The sequence below is a fragment of the Heterodontus francisci genome, unplaced genomic scaffold, assembly GCF_036365525.1.
Source record: "Heterodontus francisci isolate sHetFra1 unplaced genomic scaffold, sHetFra1.hap1 HAP1_SCAFFOLD_124, whole genome shotgun sequence".
In the NCBI taxonomy this organism is placed as follows: domain Eukaryota; kingdom Metazoa; phylum Chordata; class Chondrichthyes; order Heterodontiformes; family Heterodontidae; genus Heterodontus; species Heterodontus francisci.
Genome location: NW_027140322.1, coordinates 389,992 through 412,711, shown reverse-complemented (window position 1 = coordinate 412,711; position 22,720 = coordinate 389,992). Strand labels below are relative to the sequence as shown.

Here is a 22,720-nt window from a genome sequence, read left to right as displayed (position 1 = left end):
TACTCAATATTGCCATTTAAAAAAATCAACGATATTGTAATCATGCATATTTTAAGCATACATTTGCAACAACAAAAAAAATAGATTAAGTGACTGTGTAAAACTATTACAATATTGGCAAGTGTGAGGTGTCCAATTTGGAATTTAAAATGTTCCAGCATTTTCGAAATGGTGAAAAAACGGAAAATAGACTTCAGGGTCATGGGCAAGGACAGGAAAAAAAAACAGCAAATGAAATGCTGGGCTTTATATCTAGAGGAACGGAATACAAGGGGCTAGAAATGATGCGACAGCTAAAAAAAATCCTGGTCAGGTCACATCTACAGTAGTGTTCAGCTGTATGCAAACAAAAAAGTACTTTGGGCAGTTAGAACTGTGCAAGAAGTATTGTGCGACAAGAGCTGATGCTAGGAGTACTATTGATCATATTTTGCATAAATGATTTCGACTCAGGAAAGGGACGTACAATTACAATATTCATTAATGACATGTACTTGGGACAATAGTTAATACTAAGGCAGATTGTGATAAAATACATGACGTTAACGAAATTGTAAATGAATTCTAATGCAGATAAATGTACACTTACACATTAGGGTAGGAAGACTGAGAACACATTTTCCTTGGACAATGATAATCTAAATTGTGTCGAGAAGCAATGGGATTCAGGGGTACAGATAGAAAAATGAATACAATAGCAATACGGGTTAACAAAGCTACAGAAAATACAAAAACATTGAGGATTATTTTCAGAGAGATACGTTGAAAGGGGAGTCATACCCAGCACAAGGAAAGATTTGCTGTTGATGGGAGTTGGTTGATTGGGTGCGAACTGGTCAGTGTTTCCCTGCTTTTCTAGGCAGTATGCAACTGGGCAATTTTCCACCGTATCTGTTGGATCCGAGTGCTGTAACTGTACTGGATCATTTAGGCTCCAGTTGTTGCTAGTTTTAGAGCACTGATCTTCAGCACTGCATCTGGAGTGTTATCAGGCCCCTAGTCTTTGCTATGTGCAGTGTGCGCAGCCGCTTCTTAATGTTGTGCACTGTAAATTTAGGAATGGACTGAAAAATAGAAAGCATTTGCACAGCAGTAGCTCATTGGCATGGATTGTCACGCACTACTTCTCACCTTTTGCCACTCTGAATAACTACCTTTAACTCACACTTTGTTGACTGTTTTGCAGCCAGTTTTCTACAGTCTGTCATAATCACCCTTCACAGTATGGAATTAATTACCTTGAAACCACATTCACAGTTTTAGGTTTAAAAACTGGATAGACAGCTTGTGACCAGCAAGATGCAACAGTCAGCATATAATCATAGAATGTTTACAGCACAGAAGGAGGACATTCAGCCCGTTGTGTCCATGCTGGTTATCGGCAAGAGCTCCTCAGCTGGTCCTATGCTTCTGCCCTTTCCCCATAGCCATGCAAAGATTTTCTCTTCAGGTGCTTGTCCAATTCCACATTGAAAGCCACAATTGAATCTGTCTCCATCAGACTCGCAGGTAGAACATTCCAGACCCTAAACACTCGCTGTGTAAATAACGTATTCCTCATGTCACGGTTGGTTCTTTTCCCATCCACCTTATAACAGTGTTCTCTGGTTATTGACCTTTCTGCCAAGAGGAACACTTTCTCTCTATCTACTCTGTCTCTTCCCCTCATGATTTTGAACACCTCTATCAAATTTCCTCGCAGCCTTCTCTGTTCTCAGGAGAGCGACCACAGTTTCTCCAAACTATCATTGTAACTGAAGTCTTTCATCCCTTGAACCTTCCTTGTAAATCCTTTCTGCACCCATTCTATAGCATTCACATTCTTCTAATGTGCCGTGCCCACAATTGTACACAATACGCCAGTTGAGGTGAAGCCAGTGTTCCACAAAAGTTCATAATAACTTCCTTACTTTTTTACAGTATACCGCTACTTAAAAAGGCCAACATCCCATTGACTTTGTTAACCAATTTCTCAACCGGCCCTGATACCTTCAACGATTTGATCAGAAATACTACCAGGTGACTCTTGGCTGCAGCCACTTTCTAATTGTACCCTTGAAAAGAGACTGGCAGCAAGCATTAAAAGAAATCCCAAAGTATTCTATAGACAGAGAAATAGTAAAGGGGTGGTAAAAGGAGGAGTGGGGTCGATGAGGGATCTGAAAGAGGATTTACATATGGAGGTAACAAAAACAAGAAATGCTGGATTCACTCAGCAGGTCTGGCAGCATCTGTGGAAAGAGAAGCAGAGTTAACGTTTCGGGTCAGTGACCTTTCTTCGGAACTGACAAATATTAGATAAGTCACAGATCATAAACAAGTGAGGTGGGGGTTGGGCAAGAGATAACAAAGGAGAAGGTGCAGATTGGACCAGGCCACATAGCTGACCAAAAGGTCACGGAGCAAAGGCAAACAATATGTTAATGGTGTGTTGAAAGACAAAGCATTAGTACAGATTAGGTGTGAATATACTGAATATTGAACATCAGCAAGTGCAAACCTTCTGGAGGTAGCGGGTATAGTTCAGGTATTATCTAAATTCTCTGCGCCTGTCTTTGCCAAGGAAGAAGATGCACCCCAGGCAATGGTTACAGAGGAGGTAATTCAGATACTGGAGGGGTTTAAATTAATAAAGAGGATGTATCAGATATACCTTGTTAATAAGAACATACGTATGAAGATACAAATTAGGAGCAGGAGGTGGACACTCGACTCGTCGAGCCTGCTCCACCATTCAATACGTTCATGGATGAACTGATTACTCCACATTTCCACTGACCCCCGATAACCTTCCACCCCCTTGGTTTTCAAGAATCTACCTACCTCTGCCTTAAAAAAATTCAAACACTCTGCTTCCACTGCCTTTTGAGGAAGAGAATTCCAAAGAGTCACAACCCACTGAGAAAAGAATTCTCCTCATCTCTGTCGTAAATGGGCGACCCTTATTTTTAAACAGTGACCCCCTAGTTCTAGCTTCTCCCACAAGGGGAAACATCTTTTCCACAACCACCCTGTCAAGACCTTTCAGGATATTATATGCTGCAATCATGTCGCCTCTTCCTCTTGTAAATTCCAGCGGAAGCAAGCCTGTCCTGTCAAATCTTTCCTCGTATAGCAGGTCACCCATTCCATATATTAGTCGAGTAAACCTTCTCTGTACTGCCTCCAACGCATTTACATCAATCCTTAAATAAGGAGACCAGGATGGTACACAATATTCCAGATGTGGTCTCACCAATACACTGTGTCTCTGAAGCATAGCCTCCCTACTTTTGTATTCAATTCCACTCGCGATAAATGATGACATTTTCCTAGCTTTTTTAATTACTTGTTGTACCTGCATACTAACGTTTTGCGTTTCATACACTAAGACACCCATATCTCTCTGTCTCTCAGAGCTCTGCAATCACTCACCATTTAGATAATATGCTTCCCTTCTATTCATACTCCCAAGGTGGACAATTTCCCAGTTTCCTACATTATAATCCATTTGCCAGGTCTTTGCCCACTCACTTAACCTATCTATATCCCTTTGCAGACTCCTTATGTCCTCTTCTCAAGTTACGTTCTCACCTACCTTTGTGTCATGAGCAAATTTAGCAAGCATACCGTCGGTCCCTGCATCTAAGTCATTTCTATAAATTGTGAAACGTTGAGGCCCCAGCACATATCCCTATGGCACACCACTCGTTACATCTTGTCAGCCAAAAAAATGACCCATTTATGCCTACTCTCCGTTTCCTGTCAACTAACCAATCTTCCATCCATGTTAATACGTTACCCCCTACACCATGAACTTTTATTTTCTGCAATAGCCTTTGATGTGGCACCTTCTCAAATGCCTTCTGGAAATCTAAGTACAATACATCGTCCAGTTCCCCTTTACCAACAGCACATGTAACTCCCTCAAAGAACTCCAATCAATTGGTTAAACATGATCTGCCTTTCACAAATCCATGTTGACTATGCCTGATTACCTCGAATGTTTCTAAATGCCCTGCCATAACATCTTTAATAATAGCTTGTAATATTTTCCCTAAGGCAGGTGTTAAACTAATTGGCATGTAGTTTCCTGCTTTCTGTTTCCCTCCCTTTCTGACAAAAGGAGTTGCATTCGCTATTTTCCAATCTAAATTAACCTTCCCCGAATCTGGGGAATGTTGGAAAATTAAAATTAACGCATCAACTGCCTCACTTGCCACTTCTTTTAACACCCTAGGATGAAGTCTATCAGGTCCCGGGGACCTGTCAGCCTGCAGCTCCAACAATTTGCTCAGCACTTTTTCACTGGTGTTTGCAATTTTCTTGCATTCCTCCGTCCCTTCTATTTCCCGACTTACAGCTAAAACTGGGATGTTACTTTTATACTCAATAGTGAAGACCGATGCCAAATATCTGTTCAATACATCTGTCATCTCCTTATTTTCCATTATTAACTCCCCAGACTCACATTTTATAAGTTCAACGCTCACTTTATTACCTCTTTTCTTTTTTTTTAAATGTATATATATATATATATATATAAACTCTTACTATCTGTCCTTATATATCTATCTAGCCTTCTCTCGTCCTCTAATGCTACCTGCCTTATCAATGTTTTTGTCATCCTTTGTTTTTTCAGAAATATTCTGTCCAATCGTTTGACCTGCCTCCCATCTTAGCACAATTACAAGCTTTTTCTTTAAGTTTGATACGACCTTTGGCTGTTTTCCTTAACCACGGATGGTGGGACCCGCTCTTGGAATGTTTCTTTCTCGTTGAAATATGAGAAATTGTGTATTCTGAAATATTCCCTTAAATGTCTGCCACTGAAGCTCTATTGACCTATCCCGTAACCTGATTTGCCAATTCACTTTAGCTAGCTCTGCATTCATGTCCTCATAATTGCCCTTATTTAAGTTTAAAATATTAGTCTTGGACCCACTCTACTCTCCCTCAAAGTGAATGTAAAATTCAATCATATCATGATCGCTGCTATCTAGGGGCGCCTGAACTGTGAGGTCATTAATTACTCCTACCTCATTGCACAATACCAGGTCTAGTATATCCTTCTCTCTGGTTGGCTCCACAAGGTATTGTTCCAAGAAATTATCCCGAAAATATTCTTTGCAGTCCTCATCTAGGCTATCTCTGCCCATCTGACTTTTCCAGTCTAAATTTAGACGAAAATCCGCCCCTAATTATCACTGCACCTTTCTGACAGGCTGCCATTCATTTATTCATTTATAACCCGCCCCACAGTGTGGTTAATGTCAGGTGGTCTTTACAACACTTCTGACAAGCAAATTCTTGCCTTAATGATTTTTCATCTCTACCCGAACAGCTTCTACATCCTGGTCTCCTCAACTTAGATCATCCCTCACCATTGCGCTAATACCATCATTAATTAACAGAGCTACCCCTCCACCTATTCCTAGCTTCCTGCCCTTCCTAAATGCCATGTATCCTTCAATCTTCAGGTCCCTGTCTATATATATAAATGAACTATACCTTGGTGTACAGTGCACAATTTCAACGTTTGCAGATGATACAAAACTTGGAAGCATCGTGAACTGTGAGGAGGATAGTACAGATCTTCAAAAGGACATTGACAATTTGGTGGAATGGGCAGGCAGTTGGCAGATGAAGTTCAATGCAGAGAAATGTGAAGTGATTCATTTTGGTCGGACTGACATGAAGATAAAATATCAAATGAAGGGTTCAATTCTGAAGGGGTTACAGGAGCAGAGGGACCTTGGTTTAATAGTGCATAAGTCATTGACGGTGGCAGGCTCGGTTGAGAGAGCGTTAAATAAAGCATACACGGCCCTGGGCGTTATTAATAGGTGCATCGAGTGCAAGAGCAAGGAATTAAGTTGAACTTGTATGAGAGACTAGTTCGGCCTCAGCTGGAGTATTGCATCCAGTTCTGGGCGCCGCACTTGAGGAAAGATGTGAGGGCATTGGAGAGAATACAGAGACGTTTCATGAGAATGGTTCCAGGGATGAGGAATTTCAGTTATGAAGATAGATTGGAGAAGTTAGGACTGTTTTCCTTGGAGAAGAGAAGGCTGAGAGGTGATTTGATAGAGATATTCAAAACACTGAGGGTCCTGGACAGAGTAGATAGAGAGAAATTGTTTCCACTGGTGAAAGGACCGAGAAGGAGAGGGTACAGATTTAATGCATTTGGTTAAAAAAAGCGAAAGTGACATGAGGGAAATCTTTTTTCATGCAGCAAGTACTTAAGATCTGGAATGTTTGGCTGAGAACGTGGTGAGGCAGTTTCAATTGAAGCATTCAAAAGGGAATTAGACAGTGTATGAAAAGGAAGAAGATGCAGAGTTATGGAGAGAAGGCAGGGGAATGGAAATGAGTGAATTTCTCTTTCAGAGGGCCCATGCAGACATGATGGGCCGAATAGCCCCCTTCTGCACTGTAACAGTTCAGTGATTCTGTGATATTGCCTCTCCTCCTTGTTCCAACCAGAATGTACCAGTTCCCACTTCTCTGAATTAAATTTCATCTGCCACCTGTCCTTCCATTTCATCAGCCTTTCTTTGTCTTCTTGAAGTCGATCACTATCCTCCTGACAGTAACTGGTCAGGATTTCAGGAAAACTCGGCGCTTTTCTTCCAATAGTTCAATGGTGTTGAGTTTAATCGTTGCAACTGCTTCCTGAACTATGTTATCTCTTTTGTTTAATATTCTGTGCATTACACTTTCTCAATATTTGCCAAAATGTAAATGGCAATGCGCAAGCAGCTGCGGGATCTTCCAGAGCAGTTATCTTTGTGATTCCCACAATAACTGCGGACCCATTACTTCAGCTCCCCGAGGCTGAGGAACCTCCCTCCCTCCCTCCCTTCCCTGCTCCCCAGTCTCAGCTTCACAATCTGTGTGATATATCAGATCTGAGGCCAAGCGATCATTGCAGGTGGACAGCCGGGCTGACAGTACATGCCCGGCAGCGGCTGCTGGGTTGATGAATGGAGAGTTGGATTGAGATTGTGACATTTCCAGCCATTCAGATCATTCACTGCGGATCTAGGGATAATGTCAATGGAAACTGCACTGTCTGCATTGTAAATGTGCTGAGTATCAGGTATTGGCTGCTCCCGGTGGACAATGTTTATTAAATATAATACTAATGATATAATTTTAAACAGTGATCCTAATATTAACATTAATTCTAACCAGAGATTACTGGAATTATTATCATCTGACTTTCCGGGTATGGACCGTCCCGGATTGTTTTACTTTCACTTCTTCACAGAATCTATCAGCCACGGCGGAAGATGAGAGACTGAGAAAGATTTTTACCTGAGCAGATGACGCCGGCATCGTTGGAGTGTGGGTAGGGATAGTGATCCCATTGAGCTGACTTACAGTCCCGCAGAGCGGCCTCGGTCCCGCCACACTCTACAAAGAACGTCACAATGGGTCCGGACCCTTCCCCAAAGTGAGCCTGGCCCGGTGCAGAGACCGCGGTCCCGCAGCCCAGCTCCCGACACACAACAGCAGCATCCGGCAGGTCCCAGAGATAGTCATTCACAGTCCCCCACTGCCCCCTGTAGTGAATCTCCACTCTCCCAGCGCACCGACTGCCCCCATTCACCAGTCTCAACTTCACCATCTCTGTAAAATATCAGAAATATCATCAAGCAGTTATAGTGTGTTAAACCCACAGGTTCCCAGCGCCCGGACCCTCCCCATTCACCAGTCTCAGCTTCTCCGTCTCTTTAAAATATCAGAAATATCAAGCGGTTCTCGTGTGTTAAACCCGCAGGTTCCCAGTGCACAGACCCTCCCCATTCACCAGGTATGAATTGACAGGAATATCAGTCTGCACTCAGAACACTAATAAAAATCAGAGTATATATTACACACGAAAAAAGGGAAGGGAAATACTAACACAAGGTGAAAACGAGCAGGGAATCGGGAGACAGCCGGATATCCCCATCAACACAGCGGCTCCAATGAGAACTTGGTGGGGACAGGCTCAGAATAGTTCGAACCTGCAGAAGTGGGGAGATGGGCGTGGCTGTAATGATCACATGTTCACGCGCTCAGAACTCATTGGACGAACACAGTGAGATCCCAGCACCAGGAAAGAGCAGAGGAAATTGCACCCGCACCCAGTACAGCCAATGAAGACAGGGCTGGATGGTAATGTGATCTTGATGTCAGTGCAGATTGGTTAGCTGGACCTTTGGACCGGCAGCAGTGTCAGTGGAGCTGATCGTTCACACTCTGCTCTTCAGAGACCCTCAGTTATTGCCCCTCTGCATGAAGGCAGCAGTCATCTCTCAGCTAAAATTACAGATCTTCAGTCACAGTATGAGGGACACCCTCCCTTTCTGACTCTCAACTGGGCAGCGGGTTAATCCGTGATCAAAGAAAATGCTGAGATTTTCGCCCAAGCTTCATATTTAATGGGATGGATTGGAGCAGAGAGAAAGCAGATAGTGTGAAAATAAAGGGCGATTACCTGACGGGTCAGCCTTACTGTTCCCAGGTCTGCCTGAAATGAGAAGTTAACAATTAGAGTTCACTGGGGCAAGAAATGAATGAAACTGTCAGAAAGAAAAAACACAAATACAACTAACTGCAGGGTCATTATTCCCGTGCCTTGCAGAAGAAATTATATCGGGATCTGTGATTTCATTCCTTAAAACAGAAAATACAGTTTCTGCACAACATTAATATTGGTAATGGGATAAAATATATCCAGAATTGTTTTCACATATACACACACTGACATCCGGATACACTCTCTCCTTGTGCGGACGGTGGGTGGGCTGCATGTATTACCAGTGTGAAGGTGCTCTGAGAAGGCGATGGTGATGGTCCTCTCCCTTATAGAATCTTCCAATGAAACAGCACAGAGGGACGCCATTCCGCCCATGGTGCCGATGCTGTCTCTTAGTAAGAACTGTCTAATTAGTCCCACTCCCATTCCCAATCGCTCTTTAAATTTGTGCTGATGGTGCTCTGATCATTGATGACCCGTATGTAGATACCCTGAGAAGCGGGTGGTGATGGATACCCTTTTAAACCCGCTGGTGATGGCACTGTCAGTGAATTCAGCTTTCTGATCGAAAGTTCGGGAAGGGATGGCATCATAAATTAAAGATTTTCCGATCCTGTGGTCAATTTCAATGCCTTTTAAATGACTGCAAATTCTTCCACCTGTTACTTTCAAAGTTTCTGTAAACGTGTAATTGGGCTATTCTGTCGTTGAATAAATTATATAGCTTTCTCAAACGAAACAAAACAAGATGAACGGTCTGTCAGCCTGCTGATTCCGTGCTGACTGTTTCTTACTAAGCTCCTGCTGTTCTGATTGTCTTGTCACCTGCCCTCGCCGATCTGCCCTCGTTTATCCGTTAATGATGTTCGATCAATGTTCCTCCCTTTTACTGGTTAAGCGTTTCTGCTTTTCAAAAATTCAGTCAGTCTGTTGACCTGTACGCAATCCCCCTGATCACAATGTGTCTCACAGATCTCCAGGTGTTTATCTATTCTCAACATTATATACTACAGACGGTGTGTTGACCTGATCCCAATCCCCCTGATCACAATGTGTCTCACAGATCTCCAGGTGTTTTTCTATTCACAATATTATATACTAGAGACAGTGTGTTGACCTGCGCCCCAACTCCCTGGTGAAAATATATCTCCCATGGATCATTGTCTCTTTGTATACTCTGGTGATATATTGTGGACAACAGGACACCGATTCCTGTCCTCAGCTGTGCTGACCGAGCAATCTTGAATGCGTTACTGTTTCCCAACTACAATCTCACTGGTCTCTTTATGATCCTAATTCTGTAATGTAAATACTGTGTGACTTCCTCCCAGTCCTGAAGCCTTAGCATTCCTACCAACTTTCCCTGGTAATTGTCAGTTCCCACAAATTCCCCTTTTCCAGTGGCCCAATGACAGACGAGGGGGAATAATCTTTCAGTATTTACTGAAAAACGGTTCCAGTCTCAGTGTTTCTGTAGAGTCCGTGAATCCTCTTCAATCCACTCATTCATTTCCCCTACTCTTCATGCATTTATCATTTCAGCCTGCAACCATCCATGTCACGTGGGATTTTTTTCTCCAGATAATCCAGTGGTTCAAGGAGAAAGCCCACGAACACCCTGTTAGGGAAACTAGGGATAGACAATACATGGGTGGAGGACAATATCGCCAACATGACGACAGTGGTTCAAGAAAACACCCCGCCATCCTGTCTGGCTAAGTAGGGTTGTTCAGTAAATTCTGCCTGGCCAGCGAACTCATATCGCGAAAATGTATTTAAACAATTATAACCGAGATACCCATACTTGTCTATTCGGCCAGTTTATCTCTTACTGTCTCAGAGAAATGTTCAGTCAATCCCCTTTCTCAATCATTACTATTTTTCCATTCATCTGCACGACTCCTCATTTCTGCTGATTCCTCCATTTTGCTCTCAGATCCTTCCTCGCAGTTTCTAACTGCTCTCATTATTGTTCTTGAAAAAGTTTGAATGCATTTCTGTGTACCGTTTTTCAAATCTCCGATATATGCAGAGGATATACTCACTATTCCAACACTCTTCTGGTCGGCCTCCTACCCTAGGTAAACTTCAGCTGATCTAAAACTCTGCTGCTGTTCTCCTGGCATGGACAGTCCCGCTGTCACTGACTCCCGGATCCCAACGCCTTAGATTTCAGTGTTCGCACCATTACCTTCCTGATGTTTAGACTAATGGGTTTGGTGCAAAACTGTTAAGTTATTTTAACAATTTATACATCTGTTAAATTACTATGGTACCGTATTACTACAAACAGTAATATAGAAATATTAATTATAAATAACAATTAGCTCAAAGGAGGTGAACAGAAACGGGACAAACGTGGGATATTCAAAGCCCAAAATTTAAACTCTTGAATGAGTTACAAAACCAGGGACAGCGGTGGTTTAGGGGATACAAAATGCAGTCAATGCAGAGAGTTTATGAGTACATGCTTCGAACGGCAGATTATTAGATGGGTCAAGAATCAAAATAATTATATTATATCAAACTATTTCAGGTCCAATTTGAACTACTTCCACAATTAATTGAGGTCTTGTGGATTTCAGAAGCAAATTAATTGATAGAATTACAGTTATTGTAGCTTACACTCACAAGCAAAGCACTGGACAGAAGGAAGTCATATCAAACAATCCGGATTCTGTGTGCCAATACTATTATCAGTAACGTTTAGCAATCTACCTCCATAACACATCAACGAGTGTCTGAAGAAACGTTACCACGGTTCGAAATAACCAAACACGCATCGAACATTTACAGTACCGAGAAAAATTGTTCTGTGCACTCTCTGTTGAATTTCTATATGCAAATAAATTCAGAATTTGTTCCACAAGGTGACCAGAGTATGGCACATGTAGAAGGAGATTAAATAATTTAATAGGACTAGGATTAGGCCATGCTGCCTACCCAGACTACTCCGCCATTCAATAAGATCATGGCTGATCTATTGCCCCAGATCAACTTTCCACCTTTTTCCCAGAGATTGGGAAACAACTCTGGATCTTTCATTAAGCACTGCATCGCACCATATACAAAGTATGGGACATGTGAAAAGAGATTCCGAAATACGTCTGGATATTAAATACTACATCAAATGTATGAATCATGTAGAAAGAGACTGAGAAACACTAATTATTACACAACACCGTGCATATAAATGTATGAAATAGAAATCATGATTTAATGTCAAAAGACATAGTTTTGAAGATTGTCGGTGACGAAATAAAATTGTTCATCCGCCAAATCGCCTGAAAACAGTAGCATAATTTCTGGAGGGTGTAATCGATAACACTATTAATAATCAGTAAAAATGAAGCAATATGGATTCCACCTCCAGCTAATATATTATACAATATTTATTGCCCTTTCTGAATATTCCAAATGCTGGACAAACTATTTAATCTAATTTTCTCCAGCACATGACACTTCACTGAGAAATTCCGGGGACAGAAATCTCAATGTGGGATGAGTCGACTGGATGCAGATCCCGGTGTTCTACAGTTCTGACTCCCATACACTCGATTGTAACACTGACTACTTTCTACTTCCAGGAGTCTCCGTTTTAAACGTCTGATTAGAATTTTAACTCCAGTCTGCTGCGTCCGTACGAGAGCCATAGGAAACAATATAAAACCAACTCTTGCCGCACTTCTGTTTGATTTTGGTAATAAAACAAAATTTAACTCAAATTATCTCTGGAAATGCAATTAAATATTCATCAGATGACAAATATTAGATCCGTTTTTGCTTTTTGCGACAAAAATGAATAACAGTTCCTGATTTGAATTTGATGAACTTAAAATCAAACAGGACAGAATGTGTTCAATGACAAATTTATAAATTAAGGAAACTGTTTCAATATTCACTTGTACGATTTCAATAAATGACAAATCAAAATAAATATGCACATGCCCCATAAATTGATTTTGATCTGGGGCTAATAGCTAAAAAAAAGTTTCAGGGAGTCAGATAGATTTCATACTTTCTCTCTGTCCTATGGCTTGCAGAAAATATTCTTAAATTACCTTAAAAATCAGAATTTTAGAATGCAATCCCTTTCACAAAACCAAAAGAAAATTAATCATGGAAGTCTGTAATAACATTAAGGGAGCGTTTCCCTGTCGTGAACCTGCATTTGCTGTCGATAGGCATTAACAAATGTCACCAAACCCGCACTGGAAACAGTGAGAAACTGTCATATTAATTATTACTTGACGCTGTTCATATGAATATGTGAAATAAGTTGAGAATTTATAATACAAAGTTCTAAAGTTCAAGGTCATCATTAAGTAAACAATAACAAATGGAAAATCGTCCGGAGATTTTGGAATATTCATTAACATTATCTTTGGGAACGGCACTTCACAATGACAGTAATAACTAATGCTAATTGAAATAATATTGGTTCTGCTACAGTTAATACATTATACAATATTTATAGATCATGTACAACACTCGAACGTGGAACAAACTATTTAAATCATTTCAGTTCCACTCAGTATATCACACAGGGTCAGACAGCACTTCTACTGTGAAATAACTGGGACAGAAATGCCCGCGTGGCTTCGGTCAGCAGTAGATTTAGCTTTGACTGCTGTTCTATAATCCCTGCATTACCATCGACCCCACACCCCGAGACCTTCTATTCTCACTGTGATCACTTTCTACTGCTGGATTGCTGTGTTTAAATAATCTGCTTAGAATTTCAACTTCAGTCAGTTGTGTCGGTACGAGTGCCGCAGAGGACCAAATAACACAAATTGCCACGATATTTGTTTTCAATTTTGCATTTAAATCAAAATTCTGCACATGTCCCACCTGGGAATTTAGAAGACGTGTTAATAAGATGCAAGATATTATAAAAACAATGTTTTTTGATCGCGAAAGAATGGATAATTGTTCCCTATTTAATATTGATGGAATGTAAAATCAAACCAACAGCCCAAGATTCGTATTCAACGTGAATTCTACAAATGAGATAAACTATTTCAATATTCGCTTCATATGATAGCAATGAATCACAGTGTTTTTTGTCATAAAGCATGCGTGCTTTTTAAAAATGATTCTGAGCAACTAGCGATTGGAGAAACGGATACAGGGAGTCATGTGCAATTCATTGTTTATCTTTTCTGTGGCTTGAATACAATTTTCTTTAAATAATCCACAGAACAGGCTTTTACGATCCAATTAGTTAATATTCACGGAAATACAATTCGTTAAACACATCAAGTATCTGATAACACTGGGACTAAGCTGGCCTGTCAGTAAACCAATAAAGTTTGTAACAGACAGAGATTGATAAATGTAACCAAACACACACGGGAAATAGTGAGAAACAGAATGGAATCATCAATGGAATAAAACAACAAATATCGAGCCGTTGGAACAACCATAAAGAACAATATCGCTAACTCTTTACACACAACATGACACTGTGTGAAAATATGTGATTGGGAAAACTTAACTATCTTCAGGCACTGCACAAAAAGATGGAGGCAATAGAATAATTAATTTAATATAAAAGATACTAGTTTTGAAGATCATCACTAACTGATCAATAATACAGAGCAAATTCCCCAATGATTTAGGAACTTACAGTGACATCATTTTTTGCAGAGTACTCTTGATAACTATACTAATCATGAAAACGAATTGAAAAATATTGGTTCCACCTCCAGTTGAGTGGTTATTATAGATTGAAGGTAACACTTCAACATTGAACAAATTATTTTAAAATATTTAGTTTCATGAACTGTATCACTAGGAGAGCAGACAACACTTGTGTTGAGAAACATCTGTTTCAGAAATGTGTGTGGCGGTTCATGGTGGCAGTAGATGTAGTTTTGACTGGTGATCTGCACTCAGTGAGATAACTTACACCCAGACTCTGATACACTCTATTCAAACAAAGACGGCGCTCTACTTCTATCAGGCTCGCTTTAAATAATCAGATTAGAATTTCTATTCCAGCTGGCTGTATCAGCACAAGAAACACAGGGGGAAATGTAAAACAAACTCCTGCAGTCTTTGTGTTCGATACAAATTCAACTGGGAATTTAAAATACCTGTTAATTAGATGTAGAATATTCCAAACTCGTTTACTGTAACCAAAACAATATTACTGTCAGCAATAGCTCAATTGCTAGCACTCTCGCCTCTGAGTCAGGAGATGGTGGGTTCAAGTCTAATTCCAGAGACTTGAACACAGAATCTGGGCTGCCACTCCAATGCAGTACTGAGTGTGTGCTGCACTGCCCAAGTGCTTTCCATCGGAGAAGAAGTTAAACCGAGGCTCCGTCGGCCCTTTCAGGTGCACTATTTGGAGGAAGGGCAGGGGTATTATCCCCAGTGCTCTGGCGAATGTTGATCCCTCAATCAAGATTGTCACATACAAAAAAAGTATTCTGGTCATTATCACATTGCTGTTTGTCGGCGCTTGCTGTGTGTAAATTAGCAGCCACGTTTCCTATATTACAGTATGGACAACACTACAAAACAATATCGAATTGACAGCAAAGCCCTTTGGGACGTCCTGACGGCGTAAAATGCGCTATGTAAGCGCAAGGCATTTTTATATAAATGGGGGTTTATTCCGATTTGTAGTTGAAAGAACTTAAAATTGAAACGTTCAATCCAAAATTTGTAGTAAATGAAACTACTACAAATTATATTACACCGTATCCATTTCATACCATCCCAATGAATGACAACTGAAAATAAAATAGATCCGTTGTACGTAAATTGATCTCAGACAATGACATATTCTATTCTAACAGCGAAGTGTCTCTTTTTCTAACAGACCCTGCTTAAATCGACCCATGAGATTTTCAACGCCAGTCTGCTCTGTACGAGCGGCTGGGAGAAGGCAATAAACAAGTGCCAATATTTCATTAAACTCTGCACAAGAAAATTAAAATGTATAAAGCATTATTTACTTTCCACATCTCCTGAATGGGTTCTGTATTAAAGATGATAATTAGATTAATTAGATTAATAATATACATCTTGTAATAATAATCAGTGTATCAGTAAATAACATAATGCATTCAAAAATCTGTAACTTACAGTTCAAAAGCTGCAGTAGAGACAGGGTCAGGAAGGTTTGCATCATGGTACTAGCGCTGGGTACAGCGATGAGAACAGAACATTACCCGAACGCAGTTCTCAGACACTAAGAGCTCCTTACAGCAGCTTCTGAAACTCTGGCTGTTGTGGAAATTAATTCTTTGAGAGAAGTTTCTGCAGAAACCAATGTTTCCTTCCAAATAACCAATAGATTTTGACTTGTGTGAACCGTGAATTACAAGCTGGTAAAATACACCAATGAGACGAAATGTGACCATTAATGGATAAAATGAACCCAAGTTCCAACTACCAGCCTATCCTGCGAGGATAATGACGTGTGACAGTGTGAAAAGTAAATGAATCACTGATCTGGCGTCCAGATCATAGATTCATAGATGCACAGGAAAGGCCATTCGGCTACTTTAGTCAGAGTCGTCCCTTTGAAAGAGCTGTCTAATTTATTGTCACATATGTAGCTTTTTCTCGTAACCTGGAAATTATTCCATTGCAAGCACTTGTTTAATTGTCTTTATAAATTCCTCTGGAATCTGATTTCATCACTCTTTCGGGTCGTGCTTTCCAGATCTAAACAAGCCTTAGTGTGAAGAAATGTCTCTTCACTACCTTTCTAGTTATTCTTCCGGTTCTACAGAAGGTCTCGGACCCAGGCCCATCTCTGGAACCGCAGAGAAGAGGTAGGTGAGGCGGTGTCACCAGAGCCAGTACGCAAGGCCCCGGCGAGAGGGTCTGGGCGGTTTTCTTGTGCTGCAGGTGGAGGGAGGTCCCAGGGAATGAACTGGTTCCTGGTGGGGGTGCTCTGTGCGTCACAAATTGGCCATGAAGGAGGCAACGCCCCACCGCACCCACAAGGCCACAGGGAGAATGCTTCGTTTTACAAGGTGTCCTCTCCATATGGTGGAGGACATCGCTGCTGGTAAGATCCCAGCGGCGGTGGAATGATCCCATAATTGTCCCTTAATTGGCCACTGAAGGTCCTCAATCTGCCATTGGGCGAGAAGGCTGTTGTCGGCCTATCCTGCCTCCAGGATCACTGGACGATGGGGAGGTGCTGGGATCCCCATCCTGCCAAGTCCCTTGTCACACACCGCTTTTCTCCGTGCCCCCTCCCCACCCCTCCCGGCTTCCAATCACGCCTCTGGGGGCCAGTAAAATCCTGGCCATGATCTCTGATGACAAACGTATTCATGAGAGGAAATAATTTCCGCATTCTTACTCTACCATAACCCCTCATTATTTTGAACTCTGTTAGATCTGGGATGGCGGGACTGGCGTATGAGGAGAGATTGAGTCGGTTAGAATTATATTTGTTGGAGTTCAGAAGAGTGAGGGGGAATCTCATTGAAGCCTACAAAATTATAACAGGACTTGACAGGGTAGATGCAGGAAGGATGTTCCCGATGTTGGGGGAGTCCAGAACCAGGGGTCACCGTCTAAGGATGCAGGTAAACCTTTCAGGACAGAGTTAAGGAGAAATTGCTTCACCCACAGAGTGGTGAGCCTGTGGAATTCGCTACCACTGAAAGCAGTTGAGGCCAAAACATTATATGTTTTCAGGAAGGAGTGAGATACAGCTCTTGGGTCTAAAGGGTTCAAAGGGTATGGGGCGAAAGCGGGAACAGGTTACTGAGTTGGATGATCATCCATGATCATAATGAATGGCGGAGCAGGTTCGAAGGGCCGAATGGCCTACTCCTGCTCCTATTTTCTATGTTTCTATCCCACTGAACTTTCCCTGCTCCAATTCGAAAAATCCAAGCTCCTGAATTCTCTCCCTGTAAATGAATTCCCTCACCCGTGGTGCCTTCTTGATAATCCTCCTTTGTACGTTTTGCAGGGCCTTGAAATTCTTCCAAGGTATTCGTGCCTGGAATTGCACACAGGACGACAGCTGAGTCATAACAATTGATCTATTAAGTAGCAGCTTGATGCCCTTTATGTTTGAATTCAATAACCCCATTTTCAAATCAAATATCTCGTACACTTTCTCAATCAGCTTCTCTACTTGCCCTGCAATCCTTAAAGATTTATGAACATGCATTCCCCTGTCCCTCTGTTCTTGCACCTCCTGCAAATGGTACTATTTATGTTATATTGACATGATGCTGTCACAATGAACATCACTTCTGACTTGACCACAATAAATTGCATCTACCGTTGATCTGCCCATTTCAGCAGACTGTCTACCCTGAAGTCTGCGATTATAATATTCACGATTTAATGCAGAGCCATGTTTTTCACCATCCACAAATGTAAAAATTATACATTCTAAACCCAAGTCTATGTAACTTGCATGTAGAAAGTAAAAACAATAGTCTTAAGACCAAAACCCGGGCAACAGCCACTCTCGCCTGTCAGAAGAGCATCCATTCACCACTGTTCTCTACCTCCTATCTCTTACCCAATCGACTACTCGAGCTGACATCGTCCCTTTAATAATATGCATTCCCATTTTCTGAATAAGTCTGTTATGAGGTACTTCGTCAGCATTGGATGCCCAAATACACAAGGCCTACTTCAGTCTCTGACTTGATTCAAGAACTCAATCAGTTAAGTTACACGCGATTGGCCTTTTATAAATCCGAGATGTTTTTCTCATCTTACCTCATGCTTCTGCAAGTGAGAATTAATTTTGTCCTTGATGAAGGCCTCTAGTAGATCTCTCAACTTTCAATGTGGTTAGACAGATTAGCGTGTAGTCACATGGTTTACCCTCTCCTCTCGTTTTGAAAAGGAGTCTAACGTTTGCCAAATTCCAGTCCTTTGGCCCCAGTGCGATATACAAGGAGTATTGAAACATTGTGGTCAGACCTGATCTTATCTCCAACCCAGCTTCCTTTATCTCCCAGAATGCTTCCCATCTGGACCAGGGATGTTGTCGACATTTAGTGACAAACTGTTTAGCAACGCATTCCCATCTATTTTATCCTATGCAGGATATCTGCATCCCTCTCCTCGATTGGGACATTAATTTCAGCCTCTTCTTTTTTGAAGGCAGTTGCAAATTACTCATTCTGTACCTCAGTCACGCCCTCTGCCTCGACAGGAATATTTATTTGCTTCTCCATAATCGGCTGCACCGTTCCTTTATTTTTACTTGCATATGTTTGACAAGATTTCTGATCCCCTTTACTCTTAGCTGCTAATCTTTTCCATGCTTTCCCTTTGTCCTTCTTGTATTCTTTTCCAATTCTCCCTGTGCACTCTGCTTTCTATTTGGTTTGAGATTATATTCTTGAATTGGAATTTGTAATGAATCTCTCCTTTCTCTTTTCCTTTAACTGACAATTCATTTTTCATCCAGAGAGTGCAGCATTTAATTCCCCATCTTCACCTCTAGACTTGAGTATGCCAATGCATTCCTGGCCAACCTCCCTGTTTGCATCCTCAGTCATCCTGAGGACATCCAAACCTCTGCTGCCTATATACAACTCTCGCAAGGAGACGTTCATCCATCACCTCTGCACTCGCAATAGCTTCTGGTCATGCACCTCAACAATATTGAAATTCCCACGTTTATTTTATCATCTCCCCATGAGCTCTTCTCTCCCTATCTCTGTAATCTATTTCAGCCCCATCAGATATTTGTCCTCCTTCAATTCCGGATACCTGAGCATTCCCAAATTTAATCGCTCCACCGCTGGTGGTCTTATTTTCATCTGCCAAGATCCGAAATTCTGGAATTCTCTCCATAAACCTCTGCCTCTCCACATATTTTTCCTCCTTCAAGATGCTGCTTAAAACTTACCACCTTGATGAAGCATTTGGTCATCTGCCATAATATCTGTTTACGCTGCTCGCTATCAAATTGTGTTTGATAATATGACTTGGAAATTTTAACTATGTAAGGACACCTCATAAATAAGAAACTGTTGACCTTGTTTTCCACCTTCTCCTTTACTCTTCTCCAGTTAGAAGTGTGCTTTGGAACGAAGTGCATTTAGCTCTTTGCCACCGTGGCTGAAAGGGCCTTTGAACCTCTCCATTCCAGTTCCATTATCATTCCTTCCATCCTTCCTTCACATAATGAATTTGCCCTTACCCTCAACTTTCACTCCACCAGACTCTACATTCAATGAAATATCCTCCATCACTTCTGCCAACTTCACTGCAATGCTCCCACCAGACATCCTCTACTCCATTTTCAGCATTCTGAAGGTACAGCTAGACCCAGTCTTCCTTCACTCAAAACACCCACTACTCTCCCAATGTCACCTTTCCATGCAAGTGTTGGTGATGCATGACCTGCCCTTTCACCTTCTCTCCTTCAACTGTCAGGACCACAAACAGTGATTTATTTGTATTTTTGTTTTTGTTTAATCAATGTATTAATTCTTAACAATTGTCCTCGACACCATGGAGATGAAGCATACATTCTGCAATTACTTTGCTGAGTACTTCCATTAAGTCCCTTAGCTTCCATTCACTTGCCATTATAATTCGCTGTCCCACTCACAGCTGACCTCTCTGTACTCGGCCTCCTCCATTGTTCCAATTTTTCTGACTCAGCATCAACTTCAAAAATAAACACGTGGGAACTACTGCCCCCCATTTGTTTTTGACAGCAGGTTCTGGTAATGATTCTGTTCTTCATTTAATTACTACTGCCTTCCACCCCATCACAGTTTCTCTCTTTATCTCCTTCCTCTGTTCCCATTTTCCCAGCCTCTGTCCTTACTGAAACACTGTTACAGCACAAACCTTTCCTGTTCTGAAGAAAATTCGCTTTCTCAAAATGCTGCCTCGCCTACTAAGTAGTTCCAACATTTTCAGTTCATGATTTAGATTTCCAGCATCTGCAATATTTTGACTTTTTAAAGAAGTTGATGTCATAGAGAAATGTGGCGAGGTTGCAATTGAATGTAAATACATACACACAATAGATAAATAACTTCGGAGAGAGTGGCACATGGGAATATGATGGGATCAGGAAAGTAATCTTCTTCGGCACACACTTGGTCAAATGTTGACTTGTTGCCCAGGGTAGTCACCTCGATTGCCATGACCACCATTACCAGCAATACAGCAATCACTGCTTTCCTGTTCAGTTTTGCTGTATTTGCCCACTGTAGAACAGCAGAGTGTATCTGAGCCATTCCTCTCAAAACTGCTGCACTCCATGTAAGGACTTTGCAGCTTTATTGGGAAAACTGCCAAATAATTGAGGAAATGTGATCTCTAATTGAGACTGTCGAGAGACGCAGAACACACTGAGACACTGAGTGGTCATCATAAGTTGTGAATGCTCACCATCGTTGAACTATACAGGGAGGGATGTGATGTGTTTCCTCTAAAACAAAGGAATCTGTTTTCTGGAAGGTGATCACTTGGAATCAGGAACGGCTTTCCATTGCCGAAATATGTGAAAAGCAGCTCACAGTCTGCAGAGCCTCAGAACAGCCACTGTGTGTTTTTCTGTTCTGTTGAAATGAGAGGAAGCACCTGGCGTTGTGGTGATTTCTCTGCTTCCGTTTTTCTTGCCTGCTGCTCTGTAATGTCAAGAAACTGCAGCAGCATATTAAAACTCGGAATCTGAAATTACGTTGTTTAAAATCCAAAAGGACAAAGTATCGGGGGAAGAATTTCTGGGCAATATCATTAATTCATTGGAAATATTTGACAGCTTAGTGTCTGCAAATAGACGTTTCTCTTATCACAAAAACTGAATCACAGCACAGAATATCTGTAATCGGTGTACAATTTCCAAATGTATAACACACAATATCAACAGGCCATGATAAATCACTCTGAGTCCAAATCAATCAGCAAAGTCAGATACACCAATGCATCAATTCTCGCTGTGGTTTTAATTTAAAATAGAAGAACCCATGAGATGTTGAGGCTGTTGCCTGTATAGGTTAATGAAGCAGGAATACTGTTAGCAATCAAATACAATCAGGAGGATTGAGCCTGTGTTAATGTAAAGTGTTAACTCGCTGTGGTCCGATCACTGGAAATGCAGCCTGTGTCAATGTCAGTAGTTAACTTGCCGTGATTCAATTCAAAGAGGGGATCTGAAGGTAGACAGTGGTTTCAATAAACTATCCACTGTGCCCCAATAAATAACATTTAATGTCAGCCTGATTTCTCTGGGAGCGAAAGTAGACCTGGGTAATGAAAAGATTCTGAAGAACTAAAACAGATCAATAAATGAACGCAGCCGAGCAGCCACCATAGAATTATCACAGGTAGAAAGTGTTCAAATGATTAATTCCTCCGGATCTCACATAGAATGAAACAAAAACTCCCCAGAAATGGACATTTAATAAAGGAATTCCACAAACTGCATTGTCAATCTAGACAAAAATGATTTGAAACAAGGTAAATCCCCCATAACACTGCCACACACTCTTTTGTTTCTGAGGATATGTCCGGTACTTTCCCAATATTATGGACTTGTCCCCCTGAGGTGTGTTTTGCAGAAATCACAGACTGACAATTTCATTATGAGCCAAGGGTTGTCAGAGAAACTTGAAACACACGCACAGAATGGTGGGGATTGAAGATATTTGGGTCAATCTCTTGTATCTGTGAGGAGCTGATCAATCCTGTAAACAGTGGCACTTACACATGAACATACTGAGAAATGGTAGCACTAACCAAGGAACTTGCAGTAAACACTGATACTCAGCAAAGAACCTAGATAAATTATGTTATACATGCAAGATCTCCTCAGACTTTTTCAAACACTTAAGAGAATGCAATATGAAAGTCGAGATCTGAGGATCTCTCTGCCAATACTGTCATTTTCTGGGGTCCCTGTTAATAATGTGACACGCAGGCAACCAAATAAACACTGATCTCAAATCAGAAAGTGCTAGAAATACTCAGCAGATCTGACAGCATCTGTGGAAACAGAGTTAGCATTTCAGGTCTGTGACCTTTCATCAGAACTGGAAAAGGTTAGAAATGTAACTGTTTTTTTCACAAAGTGAAAAGAAGGCGGCAAGAAGAAATAAAATTTCGATGTATGATAGGATGGAGGGCAGGAGAGATTTTTTGTTGTGACTATTCATTCATGGGGAGTGGGCGTCCCTGGCGAGACCAGCATTTATTGACCATACTCGATTGCCTTTGCGATGGTGTGAA

General features: G+C 41.3%; 1 protein-coding gene across 1 annotated transcript; it reads right to left on the bottom strand.

The window, feature by feature from the left end:
* Positions 1-309: 309 nt before the first annotated feature.
* Positions 310-15,656, bottom strand: LOC137359211 (scavenger receptor cysteine-rich type 1 protein M130-like). The gene is made up of 6 exons (XM_068025270.1): positions 15,614-15,656; positions 8,471-8,503; positions 7,303-7,617; positions 6,700-6,769; positions 6,476-6,611; positions 310-336 (listed from the first exon to the last, which is right to left on the bottom strand). The coding sequence occupies exons 1-6, from the start codon at positions 15,654-15,656 to the stop codon at positions 310-312; spliced, it is 624 nt and encodes a 207-aa protein (XP_067881371.1).
* Between the last annotated feature and the right edge of the window lie 7,064 nt (positions 15,657-22,720).